This window comes from Netta rufina, assembly GCF_964035555.1.
Source record: "Netta rufina genome assembly, chromosome: 18".
Taxonomy (NCBI): domain Eukaryota; kingdom Metazoa; phylum Chordata; class Aves; order Anseriformes; family Anatidae; genus Netta; species Netta rufina.
The window spans coordinates 2,071,521-2,088,868 of record NC_140142.1 but is presented as its reverse complement, the minus strand read 5'-3'; the positions used below and the strand labels follow the sequence as shown (position 1 = coordinate 2,088,868).

The following is a 17,348-nucleotide window of genomic DNA, read 5'->3' as shown; positions in this document are numbered from 1 at the left end:
GCTTCCTTGCAACACTGTGCAGGGCTGCGGAGGTGTCAAAATGAAGTTCTTCTAGTAGCATCACAGTACCCACCACATCCCACAGACCCCATGACTAGCCCTGAGCCAGACATGGGTGTGCAGGGTCTCCTCTCCCAGTGGCTGTGGTCAGGCCTTGGCCCTTCAGCTTCATTAAAACCAACCAAGATTTTTCTCAGCACAGTGCTTTGCCTGTCTGTAACCATGGCCTCCAATTTTCTGCCCTAACAAGGCCCTGGGGAGGCTTTGTTAGTAACAGCCCTCAGTGGGGCCCATTAATACTCCAAGTCACTTCAAGTTTTCTTTCTGACTTTAGCTTCTCAAGTGGTTACATCACTCTCCTCTCAGTACCTGAGCTGAGTACAGGGGGACAATCACTTTCTTAGCCCTGCTGGTCACACTGCTTCTTATACAAGCCAGGATGCTGTTGGCCTTCTTGGCCACCTGAGCACACTGCTGGCCCATATTCAGTCAACTATCAACCATCACTCCCAAGTCCTTCTCTGCCAGGCAGCTCTCCAACCACTCATCTCCCAGCCTGTAGCTCTGCTTGAGGTTGTTGAGCCCCAGGTGAAGAACCCGGCACTAGAACCCCAGAAAACCGAAGAGCAGGGAGCAACCTCTTGGCTATGTTCCTGGCAGCAGCTTTGGAGAGGCGTCCAGGCTTCTGGGTTTGCCCAGAGCAAGACCCTCCTGTTACTGTTGTGTTTTCAGAGAGGCAGCTGTGACCCAGGGTTGCACAGTGCCTGCTGCTGCCTGCAGTCACAGGGATGCCACTGCAGAGAGAACAGGACTGTCACCAAGGCATATGAGATATGATGGTTTATCCGAATAAAAGAGCACAAGAGAACACACTGAAAGCCAAAAGAGAGAAGCAGTGAAAAGGCCACGTCCTGCTGCTGGCCATGGCCATGGCTCCAGAGAAGCAGCAGCCCCTACCCAAAATCCATGTAGCAGCTGGGCTCTTGGCCCAGAGACCCTCCTGTGTGCTGGGGCTGATCCCCCAGCTCCAGAGGGGATGGGAAGAGATTGCAGCAGATAACAATGTAGTTCTGTTTTTGTTTTGTTTTTGTTTTGTTTTTGTTTTTTTATTTATTATGTTTCTCTACATAACCTGCTTCTTTCAATAATTAGATGACTGGGTCACTGTAAATGAAAAAATAGAAATAAGAAAATCAGGTAGCAGGTTAAGGATAACATAATTTAAATAAAAAGAAAAAAATTGTAGAAAATATTTATAGAGAAATATAGTAACAAAAATTTTCCTCACAGTTCCTGAAATAATCAGGGAACTCACAAACATTATTGATTGCAAAGAAGCATGTATCCAAAGAGTTTCCTTACTGCATCCTTGAACTCCTGGTTCCTCATGCTGTAGATGAGGGGGTTCACTGATGAAGGAACAACTGAGTAGAGAACTGACACAATAAGATCCATGGATGGGGAAGAGATGGAGGGGGGTTTCAGGTAGGCAAACATGCCAGTACTGATAAAGAGGGAGACCACGGCCAGGTGAGGGAGGCACATGGAAAAGGCTTTGTGTCGGCCCTGCTCAGAGGGAATCCTCAGCACTACCCTGAAGATCTGCACGTAGGATAACATGATGAAAACAAAGCAAAGAAAGGCTAAAGAAACACTAAACACAAGTGCCCAAACTTCCCTGAGAGAGGCATCTGAACAGGAGAGCTTGAGGATCTGTGGGATTTCACAGAAGAACTGGTCCACAGCATTGCCTTGGCAGAGGGGCAGGGAAAATGTGTTGGCCGTGTGCAGGACAGCATTGAGAAAGCCACTGCCCCAGGCAGCTGCTGCCATCTGGGCACAAGCTCTGCTGCCCAGGAGGCTCCCGTAGTGCAGGGGCTTGCAGATGGCAACGTAGCGGTCGTAGGCCATGACGGTGAGAAGGTAATATTCTGCTACAACCAAGAAAGCAAAGAGAAAGAGTTGGGCAGCACAGCCTTGGTAAGAGATGGCCCTGGTGTCCCAGAGGGCATTGGCCATGGCTTTGGGCAGAGTGGTGGAGATGCAGCCCAGGTCGAGGAGGGCGAGGTTGAGCAGGAAGAAGTACATGGGGGTGTGGAGGCGGTGGTCGCAGGCTACGGCAGTGAGGATGAGGCCGTTGCCCAGGAGGGCAGCCAGGTAGATGCCCAGGAAGAGTGTGAAGTGCAGGAGCTGCAGCTCGCGCGTGTCTGCAAATGCCAGCAGGAGGAACTCGTTCATAGAGCTGATGTTGGGCATTTTCTGACATTGAAGAATTGTCTGTAGAGAAGGAGAAGGCAGAAAAAGTTTAGAAGACAATTCTCTGAGGAAAACCTACTACAAGCCTTAGAGCACTCTCATCTGAAGCCTCTCTTTGCAAAAGGAGCTTTCTGCAGCTCCATCGCTTGAGTCCCAGCTGATGCTGGGTGAGACTGGCACTGCAAGCATGGATTGCTGGGGCCTTTAGAGGTGTCCTTCCTTCTGTGAAGCAGTCAGAAAGCAGGAACAAGGGGGAAACTCAAGTTCAGTCCACTTATGGGATCCATGAACTTTGCAGGGTTGTTGCAAAAAACACCTCCAACCACACTGTAGAGCGAGTCAGATTTTATTATGCTTAGTAGAACAATCACACTCTTGCGTTTCCAAAGAAGTGGAGACAGCTTAAAGCAAAGAAGCTCCAACCCCAGTGCAGATGGACAGAATCCTCACCTTCTCCCCAAGTGCATGAGCAGGATCTCAGCTTTTCCCTCTTCGCAAAGGCTGCAGAGGCCTCACTCCAGCTGCCCACAGACAGCCATCCAGCAGCACAGACATGTTAGTACGGAGGTGTCTTTTCTTTGAAGTATCTGGATAACACAAGGATGCCAGGAGAGAGCTGCATCCTGCGGGAGAGAAGAGTGTAGCCCAGGATGATGCCCCACGGACAGAGCTGGATATTCGCAATCTGGGGTGTCCCAATACCCAATCTGCATCCCCTGCAGTGTCTGGAGGAGACTTGGACACCCAACTCTTGGCTAAAAAGAGCAGCTGGGTTATGACACTCCAAGGGGCTTCTGCCAGACTTTCTCACCTTGCACTGCAGCCCAGCAGGACTCTCAAAGCCTACTGCATTGCCCACTGCCCTCCCAGAAACAAGACCCAGCACGAGACCCTTCCAGGAGCTGCAGCTGCATGGCCCTGCAGCCAGACCCTTACCTTGTCAAGGGCTGTGCAGGTTTCTCCTGCAGGCAGCTCTCAGCATCCTCCCACTGCCAACTGCCTCCAAGCCCTCTCTCCTCTCCTCTCTGTGTGCCAGCTGCGGACAGAGCCCCCAGCCCTACTGCACTGTGCAGAGGAGCTGCTCCTAGGCACAGCTGTCTCTCTGCAACAGGATCACTTTTGAAATGAGTTTTCTCTATCCCACGAGCCCGGCCCAGCTCAGCAGCACAGCACCAGCCCAAGGCACTGCAATCACCCCTCTGGGGGCTTTGCTGATGAGCCCACACACGAACCTCAGGCACTTAGAGACAATTGAAGACATCTCTCCAGAAGTGCAAGTCAGAGGCAAGTTTCCTGCAGTGTCCCCCTGAGGGCCAGCACTGACACAGCCTCCCTTGGAGCTCATTAGAGCAGAACCCTGGAGGCAGTGAGGACAAGGAGACAAAGGCAATGTGAAGGTGACACTGATGTGTAGGAAACCTGGATGTGTGTCACCAAGCACAAGGGCTGGGCCTTGACCCCAAGTGCTTGGGAAGTGAGATCCTTTCCCTTCACACCTTTCACAGGGCTCTTCATGGAGCAGTAGGAGATGGGGATGTGCATGGCCAAGTGCAGGAGAATGGTACAACCCCTGCCTGCTTCATGGGTGGGGGTGAGGAGGCAATGAGGCCCTGGTGCTTTAACGATCAGCTGTCTCCTCATAGGCCTCAGTGGCAGAGACAACAGCCACAGCCATGGACACAAAGACCTGGGTCCTTCTGGGACTTTGAGCCTTGCCATAGCCCTTGATCCTCTCCATACCAGCCTGTCCTAGGGTCCCCTAGACCTGTACCTCTTTTCCTGAGGGCTGCAAACACTCTTCCCTGTGGTGCCACACTGGATCTGAGCTGATTCGGATAACTCAGACTTTCTTGGTGGCCATGCTCCTCGTAAGGCAACTCTGTAGAAAGCTGGCCTGGTTCCTCGTGAGCAGGCACCACTGCTCCTATGGCATCCCTCGTGGTGCCCAGGCCCTCCTCCTCCTGGGCGCTGCTCACTAAGCAGGGTCCCAGTCTGCCCTGATGTGTGGGGTTCCTATTGTTATGGCGAAGGACGAGGCTCGTCTCCTTGTAAATGACAAGAGATTTCTATAGGCAAAATCCTGCATTTTCTCAGGGTTCCTCGACACTGATGCTCCATTCTGTCAGCCATTCATGGCTGCAGGCAGACAGTTCAACCTTCATGTGATTGTGCTATCTCTGACAGGATAGTAGCATCAGGACTTCAGGAAAGTTTGGATAATACAGGAGTAATCACTTGAATGGAACTGCAACACAGAGTCACAGAAAAACAGTGGGTGGAAGGCTGCCAGATTCTACTTTTTCTGTTCTTCCTTCTCATGCATGCTGTCAGTTTGTCTGGAGCTGGGTCCTGAATGTTATGGGGCTGTGCAGGTCAAAGTTCAAAGGGCCAAAGCCCAGCTGGAGCTCCATCTGTCTATTACTGTCAAAGACAATAAACACTGCTTATAGAAATACTTTAAATAAAGGAGGATTGAGGAGAATCATCATCCTTCATTGGACATGGGGGAAATCTGTTAATGATCTAGAGATAAGGTAAAGGCTGAGACACTTAATGCCTTCTTTGCCTTAGACTCTAGCAGCAAGACCAGTTGTTCCCCTGGATATTTCTACTTCCTTGTAGCCAGTGCCAACCTTCCATGGTGCACTTTGTGGCAGTTTTTCCTCTCCTGCTGTTTCCTACTACCACAGAAAGCTCCATCAGGGTGGAAACCCCTCCTGAAGTAGGCATCCCAACCCAACATGCTCCTTGCGGCCTCTCAGCCAACCAGACACAAATCATCTCAGCAGCATCTTCCAAGCCAGGGGCCTGCTGCTGGCCTTGCAGCTTCTTGGCTACACACAGCCAAGCCTCGTGCCTGCTACTGCCCACTCATGGACTCAAGCAGAAGGGACAGGACAACCCATCTGGGGGCCTTCTTTCTGCCTGGGTCCTTCTGGCTCTGGAGGCAGAGGGGATCCCCCAGTCAGCATGCCAAGCAGGTGCCTTCTGCTGGCCTAGCAGGGCCACTGGCAGCTGTCAGCCCAAAAGTGCAGATCCCAGGGAGAAGTCAAGGCTGACCTGCCACCTCCAGACACAAGTGACCTCACAGTCCCTTTCTGTGACACCTTCCTGCAGCTGCCCTATCAAATGCACAGGCAGAAGTAGCCTCACAGTCCCTGCCACTGGGTCATAGTTTAACCAGGCCGGCAGCTAAACACCACACAGCCATTCGCTCAACCTCCCCACTCCCTCTCTGGGACGGGAGAGAGAAATGGAAAGTGAAGCCCGTGAGTTGAGATGAAGACAGTTTAATAAGACAGGAGAATAATAATAACAATAATAATAATAACAATTATAATAATAATACAATGATTATAATAGTACTACTAATAATAATATGTACAAACAAGTGATGCACAATGCAATTGCTCACCACCCGCGAACCGATGCCTAGCCTAACCCCAAGCAGTCCGGCCCCCTCCCCTGGCTAGCCACCCCTGTGTATTGTCTAGCATGACGTCAGATGATATGGAATACCCCTTTGGCTAGTTTGGGTCACCTGTCCTGGGTCTGTCCCCTCCCAGCTCTTGCTGCACCCCCAGCCTGCCTGTTGGCAGGACAGAGCAAGAAGCTGAGGCGTCCTTGGCTTTATAAGCACTGCTCTGCAACAATTAAAACATCGGGGTGTTATCAGCACTCTTCTCATTCTAAGCCAAAACACAGCATTCTACCAGCTACTAGGAAGAAAATTAACTCTGTTCTAACTGAAACCAGGACATCTATCCACCCCTTATTCCATACCATTTATGTCATACTCAGGTTACACTCTTTTCCAGACATTCTAATTAGTCACCATTTTCATCTAGGGTATATAGTAGTCATAGTAGTGGTAACATACAGTATTATATAGTAATTAACATGGTGCAATTCAGTTCATGGGCTATTCTCACCCAGTATTAAATCCCCTTGAGGTACACACCGGACCTCTCCGTTCTTTTGCATCACCCACCAAGTGTATCCAGGTCCCTGAGTGAAAACAATTCCACGAATGGGTTTGCCTTTTCCTGAGGCAGGAGTAGCCCAGACTGTTTTACCCAGCATATTTCTTACATGCACTACAGGAACTTTATCCCCATCTACAGTACGTAACAGGTTTGATTGGTCAGGTCCAGCTCGGTTGGCAGATCCCCTAGTATTGACTAACCAGGTGGCCTTTGCCAAATGCGTATCCCAATTTTTGAATGTCCCAGCGCCCATTGCTTTCAATGTAGTCTTTAACAGTCCGTTGTATCGTTCAACTTTCCCGGAGGCTGGTGCATGATAGGGGATGTGATACACCCATTCAATACCATGCTCTTTGGCCCAAGTGTCTATAAGGTTGTTTCGGAAATGAGTCCCATTATCTGACTATTCTTTCTGGGGTGCCATGTCGCCATAGGACTTGCTTTTCAAGGCCCAGGATGGTGTTCTGGGCGGTGGCATGAGGCACAGGATATGTTTCCAGCCATCCGGTGGTTGCTTCCACCATTGTAAGTACGTGGCGCTTGCCATTGCGAGTTTGAGGGAGTGTGATGTAATCAATCTGCCAGGCCTCTCCATATTTCTATTTCAGCCATCGTCCTCCATACCAAAGAGGCTTTGACCGTTTGGCTTGCTTGATTGCAGCACATGTTTCACAGTCATGAATAACCTGTGCTATAGCATCCATGGTCAGGTCCACCCCTCGATCACGAGCCCATCTGTATGTTGCATCTCTACCTTGATGGCCTGAGGTGTCATGGGCCCATCGGGCTATAAATAATTCACCTTTATGCTGCCAATCCAGGTCCACCTGAGCTACTTCAATCTTAGCAGCCTGATCCACCTGCTGGTTGTTTTGATGTTCTTCAGTAGCCCGATTCTTGGGCACATGAGCATCTACGTGACGTACTTTCACAGCCAGGTTCTCTACCCGAGCAGCAATGTCTTGCCACAAAGCAGCAGCCCAGATGGGTTTGCCCCTACGCTGCCAGTTGTTTTGCTTCCATTGCTGTAACCATCCCCACAGGGCATTTGCTACCATCCAGGAATCGGTGTAGAGATAGAGAACTGGCCATTTTTCTCGTTCAGCAATGTCTAAAGCCAGCTGAATGGCTTTCACTTCTGCAAACTGACTCGATTCACCTTCTCCCTCAGCAGCTTCTGCAACTCGTCGTGTAGGGCTCCATACAGCAGCCTTCCATCTCCGATGCTTCCCCACAATACGACAGGACCCATCAGTGAACAGGGCATATTTCTTTTCATTCTCTGGTAACTGGTTGTACAGTGGGGCTTCTTCAGCACGACCCACCTCCTCCTCTGATGATATCCCAAAGTATTTGCCTTCTGGCCAGTCCATAATCACTTCCAAGATTCCTGGGCGACTGGGGTTTCCTATTCGAGCCCGCTGAGTGATCAGTGCAACCCACTTGCTCCACGTAGCATCGGTTGCATGATGCATAGAAGAGAGCCTTCCCTTGAACATCCAGCCTAGTACCGGCAATCTGGGTGCTAGGAGGAGCTGCGCTTCAGTACCGACCACCTCCGAAGCAGATCGAACTCCTTCATATGCTGCCAATATCTCCTTTTCAGTTGGAGTATAGCGGGCCTCAGATCCTCTGTATCCCCGACTCCAAAACCCCAGGGGCCGACCTCGAGTTTCCCCAGGTTCTTTCTGCCAGAGGCTCCAGGTGGGGCCGTTCTCCCTGGCTGCAGTGTAGAGCACATTCTTTACATCTGGTCCTGTTCGAACTGGCCCAAGGGCTACTGCATGGACTATTTCCTGCTTGATTTGTTCAAAGGCTTGTCGTTGTTCAGGGCCCCATTCAAACTCATTCTTCTTACGGGTTACTTGGTAGAGCGGGTTTACAATCAGACTGTAATTTGGGATGTGCATTCTCCAAAAGCCCACAACACCTAGGAAAGTCTGTGTTTCTTTTTTGTTAGTTGGTGGAGACATAGCTGTTATTTTGTTGATCACATCCATTGGGATTTGGCGACGTCCATCTTGCCATTTTATTCCTAAAAACTGGATCTCGCATGCAGGTCCTTTGACTTTATTTTGTTTTATGGCAAAACCGGCTTTCAGAAGGATTTGGACTATTTTCTTCCCTTTCTCGAAAACTTCCTCTGCTGTGTCACCCCACACAATAATGTCATCGATGTACTGCAGGTGTTCAGGAGCTTCCCCCTGCTCCAGCGCAGACTGGATCAGTCCATGGCAAATGGTAGGGCTGTGTTTCCACCCCTGGGGCAGTCGATTCCAAGTATATTGGACTCCCCTCCAAGTGAAAGCAAACTGTGGCCTGCACTCTGCTGCTAGAGGGATGGAGAAAAATGCATTAGTGATATCAATTGTGGCGTACCACTTGGCTGCCTTCGATTCAAGTTCGTACTGAAGTTCCAGCATGTCCGGCACTGCAGCACTCAGTGGTGGCGTCACTTCGTTCAGGCCACGATAGTCCACTGTTAGTCTCCACTCGCCATTAGACTTTCGCACTGGCCATATGGGACTATTGAAAGGTGAATGAGTCTTGCTGATCACTCCTTGGCTCTCCAATTGACGAATTAGCTTATGGATGGGAATCAGGGAGTCTCGGTTAGTGCGATATTGCCGCCGGTGCACAGTTGTGGTAGCGATTGGCACTTGCTGTTCTTCGACCCTCAGCAACCCCACAACAGAGGGGTCCTCTGAGAGACCAGGCAAGGTAGAGAATTGTTTAATGCCCTCTGTCTCTAAAGCAGCTATACCAAAAGCCCACCGGAACCCTTTTGGGTCCTTGCAATATCCTCTTCTGAGATAGTCTATGCCAAGGATACATGGAGCATCCGGGCCAGTCACAATACGGTGCTTTTCCCACTCATTCCCAGTCTGACTCACTTCAGCCTCCAATACAGTCAACTGCTGAGATCCCCCTGTCACTCCACAAATATAGATGGGCTCTGGTCCTTTATAGCTCGATGGCATTATAGTTCATTGTGCACCAGTGTCTACTAAAGCCTTATACTTCTGTGCGTCTGATGTGCCAGGCCGTCGAATCCACACAGTCCAATAAACTCGATTATCCCTTTCCTCCCCCTGGCTGGAGGCAGGGCCTCCCTAATCCTGGTCGGAATCTTCTTCGTTTCTGTGTTTGAAGGACTGTCTGCTGGAAGTTGGAGCAGCAAACTTTTCAGAGAATCCCTTCTTCCTGATTGTTTTCTTTTGCAACTCACGTACCCGTGCCTCTAGGGTCGCGGTAGATTTTCCATCCCATTTTCTCATGTCCTCTCCATGGTCTCGTAAATAAAACCACAGGGTAGCACGGGGTGAGTACCCACCATATCGTCTTCCTTGTGTGGATGAACGACTACCCCTGATAGCTGAGACACTGCTCTGTACAGGTGCGGAGGAGAATAATCTCTCTTCAAGTTGGTGAACCTTTTCAGAAAGTTTCTCCACAGTGTTCTCTTTTGGTCGGTGGACACTGGTTGGTTCTGGTGGGGAGGAAGATAGATTCTCTTTAAGTTGGTGGAACTCTTCAGAAAGTTTCTCCACAGCTGAGACGCAGGCCTGTAAGGAAGAGGAGAGACTTTCTTCGTACTGCCGGAGTTGTTTAGCTGCTTCATCCACTGTGGGTTCCTCATCCTCTTTCCAGGCCATTATTGCCAAGGAGCTGGCATATGATGATGGTGCACTCTGTACAAACTTCCGCCACATGGGTCGTGTACACCTGACTTCATCTGGATCTGTGGATGTTTGTCTGAGGTCTGGATCCTCATAAATCACTTCCCGTACGGCTAATTCCCTCAGGTACTGGATTTCCTTCTCCATAGTGGTCCACTTGCCTGGTAGACATAAAAGTTCTTCCTTGAAGGGATACCTTTCCCTCAAGGCTGAGAGGAGACGCCTCCAGAGGCTGTGAGGTTGTGCTCCATCTGCAATTGCTTTGTCAATGCCTGCGTCTCTAGCAAGGGATCCCAGCCGCCTGGCTTCCCTGCCGTCTAATTCCACACAATTGGCTCCAGAGTCCCAGCATCAGAGCAGCCAGGTGACAAGCTGCTCACCTATACAATGACCAAAATCTTTTCGCACATCTCGTAGCTCACGCTTGTTTAGGCTTCGGGTAGTTACTGTTGATTTTTTGGCATCCTCATCTTCCTCCTCCTGAATCCTTGATGGCCCAGCATCGTCATCATCTCTATACCTAGATTTGGCAGAAGACTCTCTGCGTTCTAAACGACCTGAATCTCTATACCATTTTTTCACCTTCTCTACAGGGGCAGCTTGCATTGCTACAGCTCACTTCTCTGACCCCTTTACAGGGTCTGCCACAGGGGTTGGAATACCCTCTGCAGGGTCAACTTGCACTGCTAGAGTTCATTTCTCTGACCCAGCCACAGGAGCTGGAGCGTCTGCAGGAGCTGGAGCAGCTGCAGGATCTGGGACTGGAGCGGCTGCAGGAGCTGGGACTGGAGCGGCTGCAGGAGCTGGGGCTGGAGCGGCTGCAGGAGCTGGGATTGGAGCCGCTGCAGTGTCCACCGTAGGGGTCACAGTGGCCGTTGGATCTGTCACGGGACTTGGAGTGGCCGCAGGGTCTGTCACTAAGTTGATAGCAGTATCCATGGCAGCTCGATAGGCATGAGCGAGGCCCCAGCACGTTACAATGATTTGTGTTACTTTGGAACTGCCAGAGTCATGACACCTGACTTTTTTTCAAGCATTCTGCAAGTTTTTGAGGATTTCACAGTTGTTCAGGGGAGAATTTCCAAAACACTGGGGGTGCCAACTGCTCTAGATGCCTGCCCATATCCTCCCATACTCCCTGCCACCCACAACTATACTGCCTCCGGGCAGATCTCCAGATGAGCTTCCTAAGTAGTTGTTTAACTTTAGGCAGAACCTGAAGCACATTCATGAGGCAGAACAGCAAGAGTATGCTGGTCTGAGTATCCCAAGGATATTCAATATCTTGGAGAGCTATTGTAACAAGCTCGGAGGGTAAGAGGGTGCTGAAGAAGAAAGGGAGAGTGATCAAGGAGGATAAGGAGGTGGTGAAGGAGAAAGGAAGAGTAAATGGGTAAGAAAAAATATCTTCCCGTTTCCCCTCCACAGATTGACTCCCTAATGAAAAAAGGCAACAGGTATAATTGCTAATAGTTTCCAAGATACAGTTTCCAAAGTATAGAGTCGACAATGTTACTGAGTACAAATACCAAGTTAGAGTCATGGCCAGATATTTCATCGTCTCATAATCCACTGTTACAACACACAGGACCATAATGATCTGAAACCAGGGCCCAGAGAGGATAAGCAGCATGACAGAGAGAACATAGGGAAAATAGTGTGTTATAATACTCAAATTGGAAAACAGGCGCAGCACAGTTGAGATTAAAGCAATCAGCATTATGACAAGTGACTATTAAGCAGGTCTAATACTTATACCAATTTTAGTTTAACACAGTCTGGTCAGATCTGCCATTATCTCAACCTTTCGGGCCCCAAGTTAGGCACCAAAAAGACTGTCGTGGTTTAACCCGGCTGGCAGCTAAACACCACACAGCCGTTCGCTCACCCTCCCCACTCGCTCTCTGGGATGGTTGAGAGAAACGGGAAAGTGAAGCCCGTGAGTTGAGATAAAGACAGTTTAATAAGACAGGAAAATAATAATAACAACAACAACAACAACAACAACAATAATAATATATAATATATAATAATATATAATAATAATGATGATAGTACTACTAATAATAATGTGTACAAACAAGTGATGCACAATGCAATTGCTCACCACCCGCTGACCGATGCCCAGCCTAACCCTGAGCAGTCCAGCCCTCCCACCCCTGCTAGCCACCCCTATCTATTGTTTAGCATGACGTCAGATGGTATGGAATACCCCTTTGGCTAGTTTGGGTCAGCTGTTCTGGGTCTCTCCCCTCCCAGCTCCCGCTGCACCCCCAGCCTGCCCGCTGGCATGACAGAGTGAGAAGCTGAAACGTCCTTGGCTTGGTGTAAGCACTGTTCTGCAACAAGTAAAACATCAGCATGTCATCAGCACTCTTCTCATCCTAATCCAAAACATAGCACCCTACCAGCAACTAGGAAGAAAATTAACACTATCCGAGCTGAAACAAGGAGAAATGCTAAACCTAGAGGTCACAAATTGCCTGATATTAACTTGAGGTAAATTAGAAAAGTGAGATAGCAAATTTATTGCTAAGTAAATATTACCACTAGAATCAGTTTCTTCAGTGTGGCTTTCAGCTCCTGGTTCCTCATGCTATAGATGAGGGGGTTCACTGCTGGAGGTACCACTGAGTACAGGAATGACACCATCAGGTCCAAGGATGGGGAGGAGTTGGAGTGGGGCTTCAAGTAGGCAAACATGGCAGTGCTGAGAAAGAGGGAGACCACGGCCAGGTGAGGGAGGCACGTGGAAAAGGCTTTGTGCCGGCCCTGCTCAAAGGGCATCCTCAGCACTGTCCTGAAGATCTGCACATAGGACAACACAATGAAAACAAAACAACCAACACTTAAACAAGCACTAACCACCAGAAGTCTAACTTCCTTTAGGTAGTCTGAACCTGAACAGGAGAGCTTGAGGATGTGGGGGATTTCACAGAAGAACTGGTCCAAAGCATTGCCTTGGCAGAGGGGCAGGGAAAATGTGTTGGCCGTGTGCAGGACAGCATTGAGAAAGCCACTGCCCCAGGCAGCTGCTGCCATCTGGGCACAAGCTCTGCTGCCCACGAGGCTCCCGTAGTGAAGGGGCTTGCAGATGGCAATGTAGCGGTCGTAGGCCATGACTGTGAGAACATAAAACTCTGCTCCAATGAAGAAGACTAAAAAGAAGACCTGTGCAGCACATCCTTGATAGGAGATGGCCCTGGTGTCCCAGAGGGCATTGGCCATGGCTTTGGGCAGAGTGGTGGAGATGCAGCCCAGGTCGAGGAGGGCGAGGTTGAGGAGGAAGAAGTACATGGGGGTGTGGAGGCGGTGGTCGCAGGCTACGGCGCTGAGGATGAGGCCGTTGCCCAGGAGGGCAGCCAGGTAGATGCCCAGGAAGAGCGCGAAGTGCAGGAGCTGCAGCTCGCGTGTGTCTGCGAATGCCAGCAGGAGGAACTCGCTCACAGAGCTGATGTTGGGCATTTGCTGACATTGAACACAGTGGTCTGTTGAAGAGGAGAAGGCAGAAAAATGTTAGTTCACACTTCTCTGAGGGAGACTTATTGCATGTCTTTGAGCACACACCAGCCTGAGCATCTCTCTTTGCACGAAAATCTTTTGGCATCTCTCCTGCTTGAGCTGTGGCTGGTGCTGGCTGAGAGTGGCACTGGGAGCAGGGGCTGCTGTAGGCTGCAGAGGAGTCCTCTCTGCTATACAGCAGGAAGGAATCAGGAACATGGGGGAAGCTCAAGTTCAGTTCTCTGGTCAGATTAATGATCTTTTCAGTGTTATTTCAAACAACTCATCTGAATGCAGAGTTACACAGGCCACTGCCCACATGTCGTGTTCTAATCTGCCCTCAGTTTGCTGTCTTTGAGCCGCAGAACCATCCAGCTCATGAGTTTCCCTGATAAGAAACTGGAGACAACTGAGAGCAGAGAAGCCCCAGTCCAAGTGCAGCTGGACAGAAACCTCACCTGAGGTGAAGTTCTCACACAGACAGAGCTTCGGAGCATCTCTTTGAGCTCTACCTTCTCTTCTACCCCTGCCTGCCCCACAGCCCATGGGCTGCAGGGGGAGAGGAGGCCAGGGAGGGGCTGCTCCAGGGGAAGGTGTCTGCACTGCAGGGCGTGGCCGCAAGGTGCCCGAATCCCCCCTGCCATGGCGTTTCTGCCAACAGCTCCTTCTGGCTGCCTGCTCTTCTGTGCTGCCTGCAGCTGTCCCTGCCGGGAGCTGCTGCTCTGCGCCCACCTCTTCTTTCCCCCTGCCCGTGCTCACAGACCCCAACCCACGCGGCTGTGCTCAGCACTGCCCTGCAGCACCCTGCCACCAACAGGGCCCTGCCAAGGGGCACCTCCATGGCTGCAGGAGCTACGGGGCAGCTGACAGAGAGCCCGGCATGGCCAGCCAGGGCAGGGTGTTCTGGGCTGACTGGGGGCACCTGCCTTAGGGCACTCCAAGGGGCTTCTGCCAGACTTCCTCTCCTCGCAGGGCAACCCAGCAGGACTCTCAAAGCCTACTGCATTGCCCACTGCCCTCCCAGAAACAAGACCCAGCAGGAGGAGACCCTTCCAGGAGCTGCAGCTGCATGGCCCTGCAGCCAGGGACTTACCTTGTCAAGGGCTGTGCAGGTTTCTCCTGCAGGCAGCACTCTGCATCCTTCCACTGCCAACTGCCTTCAGCCACTCTCTCCTGTTCTTCTCTCTGTGTCTCTGCCTCTGTGTCTCTTTCCTGCTGCGCTGTGCAGAGGAGCTGCTTCTGGCCACAGCTGTCTCTCTGCACCACGGCCCTCTTGCCACGAGCTCTCTCTGTCCCATGAGCCCGGCCCAGCTCAGCAGCACAGCACCAGCCCAAGGCACTGCAATCACCCCTCTGGGGGCTTTGCTGATGAGCCCGTGAGCCTCAGGCACTCAGAGACAATTGAAGACATCTCTCCAGAAGGCCAAGTCAGAGGCAAGTTTCCTGCAGTGTCCCCCTGAGGGCCAGCACTGACACAGCCTCCATTGGAGCTCGTTAGAGCAGAACCCTGGAGGCAGTGAGGACAAGGAGACAAAGGCAATGTGAAGGTGACACTGAGGTGTAGGAAAACTGGATGTGTGTCAGCAAGCACAAGGGCAAGGTCTTGTCACATGGCACACAGGAAGGGAGATCCTTTCCCTTGACAGGTTGCTCAGGGCTCTTTGTGGGGCAGTAGGAAATGGGGATGTGCATGGCCAAGTGCAGGAGAATGGTACGACCCCTGCCTGCTTCATGGGTGGGGGGCGAGGAGGCAATGAGGCCCTGGTGCTTTAACGATCAGCTGTCTCCTCATAGGCCTCAGTGGCAGAGACAACAGCCATAGCCATGGACACAAAGAACTGGGTTTATGACTTTGAGCCCTCGTAGAGCCCTTGATCCTTTCCACACCAGGCTGTCCTAGGGACTCCCAGACCTGTACCTCTTGAGGGCTGCAGACCCTCTTCTGTGTGGTGCCACACTGGATCTGAGCTTGAGTATGATAACTCAGACTTTCTTGGAGGTCCTGCTCCTCATAAGGCAGCTCTGTAGGAAGCTGCCCTGGTTCCTGGTGAGCAGGCACCACAGCTCATAAGGCATCCCTCGTGGTGCCCAGGCCCTCCTCCTCCTGGGCACTGCTCACTCAGTAGAGTCTGCCCTGATGTGTAGTTCCTCTTCCTCTGGCACAGGACTAGGCACTTATTGTTCAAGATGTTCCTTTAGGCAAACTACTGCAGTTTCTCAAGATTCCACTGGACAGATGCTCCATTCTGTCAGGTGTTCATGTCTGCAGGCAGACAGTTCAACCTTCCCGTGTCTGTGCTGTCACTGACAAGACAGCAGCATCAGGAGCTGCATGGAACGTTTGGATAATAGAGGAGTAAGAAGCTGAATAAAAGTGCAGCATAGAATCACAGGAGAGTAGGGGATGGAAGGCTGCCAGGCTCCACCAATTCTGTGCTTCCTTCTCATGCATGCTGACAGTTAGTCTGGGGCTGTGTCCTGAATGTTATGGGGCTGTGCAGGTGAAAATTAGAAGGGCCAAAGCCCAGCTGGAGCTCAATCCATCTACTACTGTCAAAGACAAAAAAAAAAAAAAAAAAAAAAGTGTATATAAATACTTTTATAAAAGAGGATTTAGAAGAATGATCATCTTTAATGGGTGTGTGGGAAAACCTAATGACAAACCCTGAGGAACATAATGCCTTCTTTTCCTCAGTCTCTACCAGCAAGACCAGTTGTTCAGTTGTTCCCCTGGATATTTCTTCCAGCTCATGGTCAGAGCTACACTTCAAGATTCACTTTGTGGCTGTTTTTTCTCTCCTGCTCTTTCCTACTGCCAAAGAAAGCTCCATGAGGGTGGAAACCCCTCCTGAAGTAGGCATCCCAACCCAGCAGGCTCCTTGTGGCCTCTCAGCCAACCAGACACAAGTCACGTCAGCAGCAGCTTCCAAGCCAGGGGCCTGCTGCTGGCCTTGCAGCTTCTTGGCTAGACACAGCCAAGCCTTGTGCCTGCTGCTGTGCAGTCATGGACTCAAGCAGAAGTCCATGTCCTCCTGGGTGTGTAGGCAGAGGGGATCCCACAGTCAGCAAGCCAAGCAAGTGCCTTGACTTCTCAAAAGTAAAGGGTGACCTGGCACCTCCTGACACAAGTGACCTCACAGTCCCTTTCCGTGACACATTCCTGCTGCTGCCCTCTCAAGTGCAGAGACAGCAGTGACCTCACAGTCCCTGCCACAGTCACATTCCTCCTGCTGGGCCATCAGATCCTGAGGGAGAGCTGACCTCTCTCTTGCTCCATAGGTACCTGTTTTTCTCTTTCTGGTTTGGAGAATAAGCAAAGTTTTAGTGGGAGTGTGTGTTGTCCTCCTAGTGGTGTCAGGTCTGTGGTTAAGGCATAGACAAGATCTACGGTTTAGGGTTTTTTAGGTCTGCCAAGGAGTCTAGGGTTAAATAGAGCATTTTCATGTTAGTGTTAAGGGAAGGCATTATGGTTTGCAAGAGAAAAAAAAAAAAAAAAGATTCCTTTCAGAGTACTGTAGTAGCATTTATGTTTAGCGATTAAAATGAGTGTTTCAAGTAAGGAAAGGGCCATATGTGACTGTTTTAAGTCAGTTGTACCGCAGCATCTACATTACATAAACCCTCTTACTTCTATGAAATCATAATTTTCTGCTGGCCAAGCTCTTCTTCCCACAGAATCACAGAATCACAGAATTGTCTAGGTTGGAAGAGACCTCAAGATCATTGAGTCCAACCTCTGACCTAACACTAACCAGTCCTCCACTAAACCATACCACTAAGTTCAACATCTAAACATCTTTTGCAGACCTCCAGGGATGGTGACTCCACCACTTCCCTGGGCAGCCCATTCCAATGCCTCACAACCCTCTCGGTAAAGAAGTTTTTCCTAATATCCAAACTAAAACACCCCTCGTGCAACTTTAGC

General features: G+C 50.5%; 2 protein-coding genes across 2 annotated transcripts; both read right to left on the bottom strand.

Moving 5' to 3' along the window:
* Positions 1–1,320: 1,320 nt before the first annotated feature.
* LOC311216132 (olfactory receptor 14J1-like) lies at positions 1,321–2,256 on the bottom strand (the record flags this gene model as incomplete). The annotated part of the gene is made up of 1 exon (XM_084297678.1): positions 1,321–2,256. The coding sequence occupies one exon, from the start codon at positions 2,254–2,256 to the stop codon at positions 1,321–1,323; it is 936 nt and encodes a 311-aa protein (XP_084153804.1).
* Positions 2,257–12,454: 10,198 nt separating this feature from the next.
* LOC311216131 (olfactory receptor 14C36-like) lies at positions 12,455–13,387 on the bottom strand (the record flags this gene model as incomplete). Its single annotated transcript, XM_084297677.1, has 1 exon — positions 12,455–13,387. The coding sequence occupies one exon, from the start codon at positions 13,385–13,387 to the stop codon at positions 12,455–12,457; it is 933 nt and encodes a 310-aa protein (XP_084153803.1).
* Positions 13,388–17,348: the final 3,961 nt, after the last annotated feature.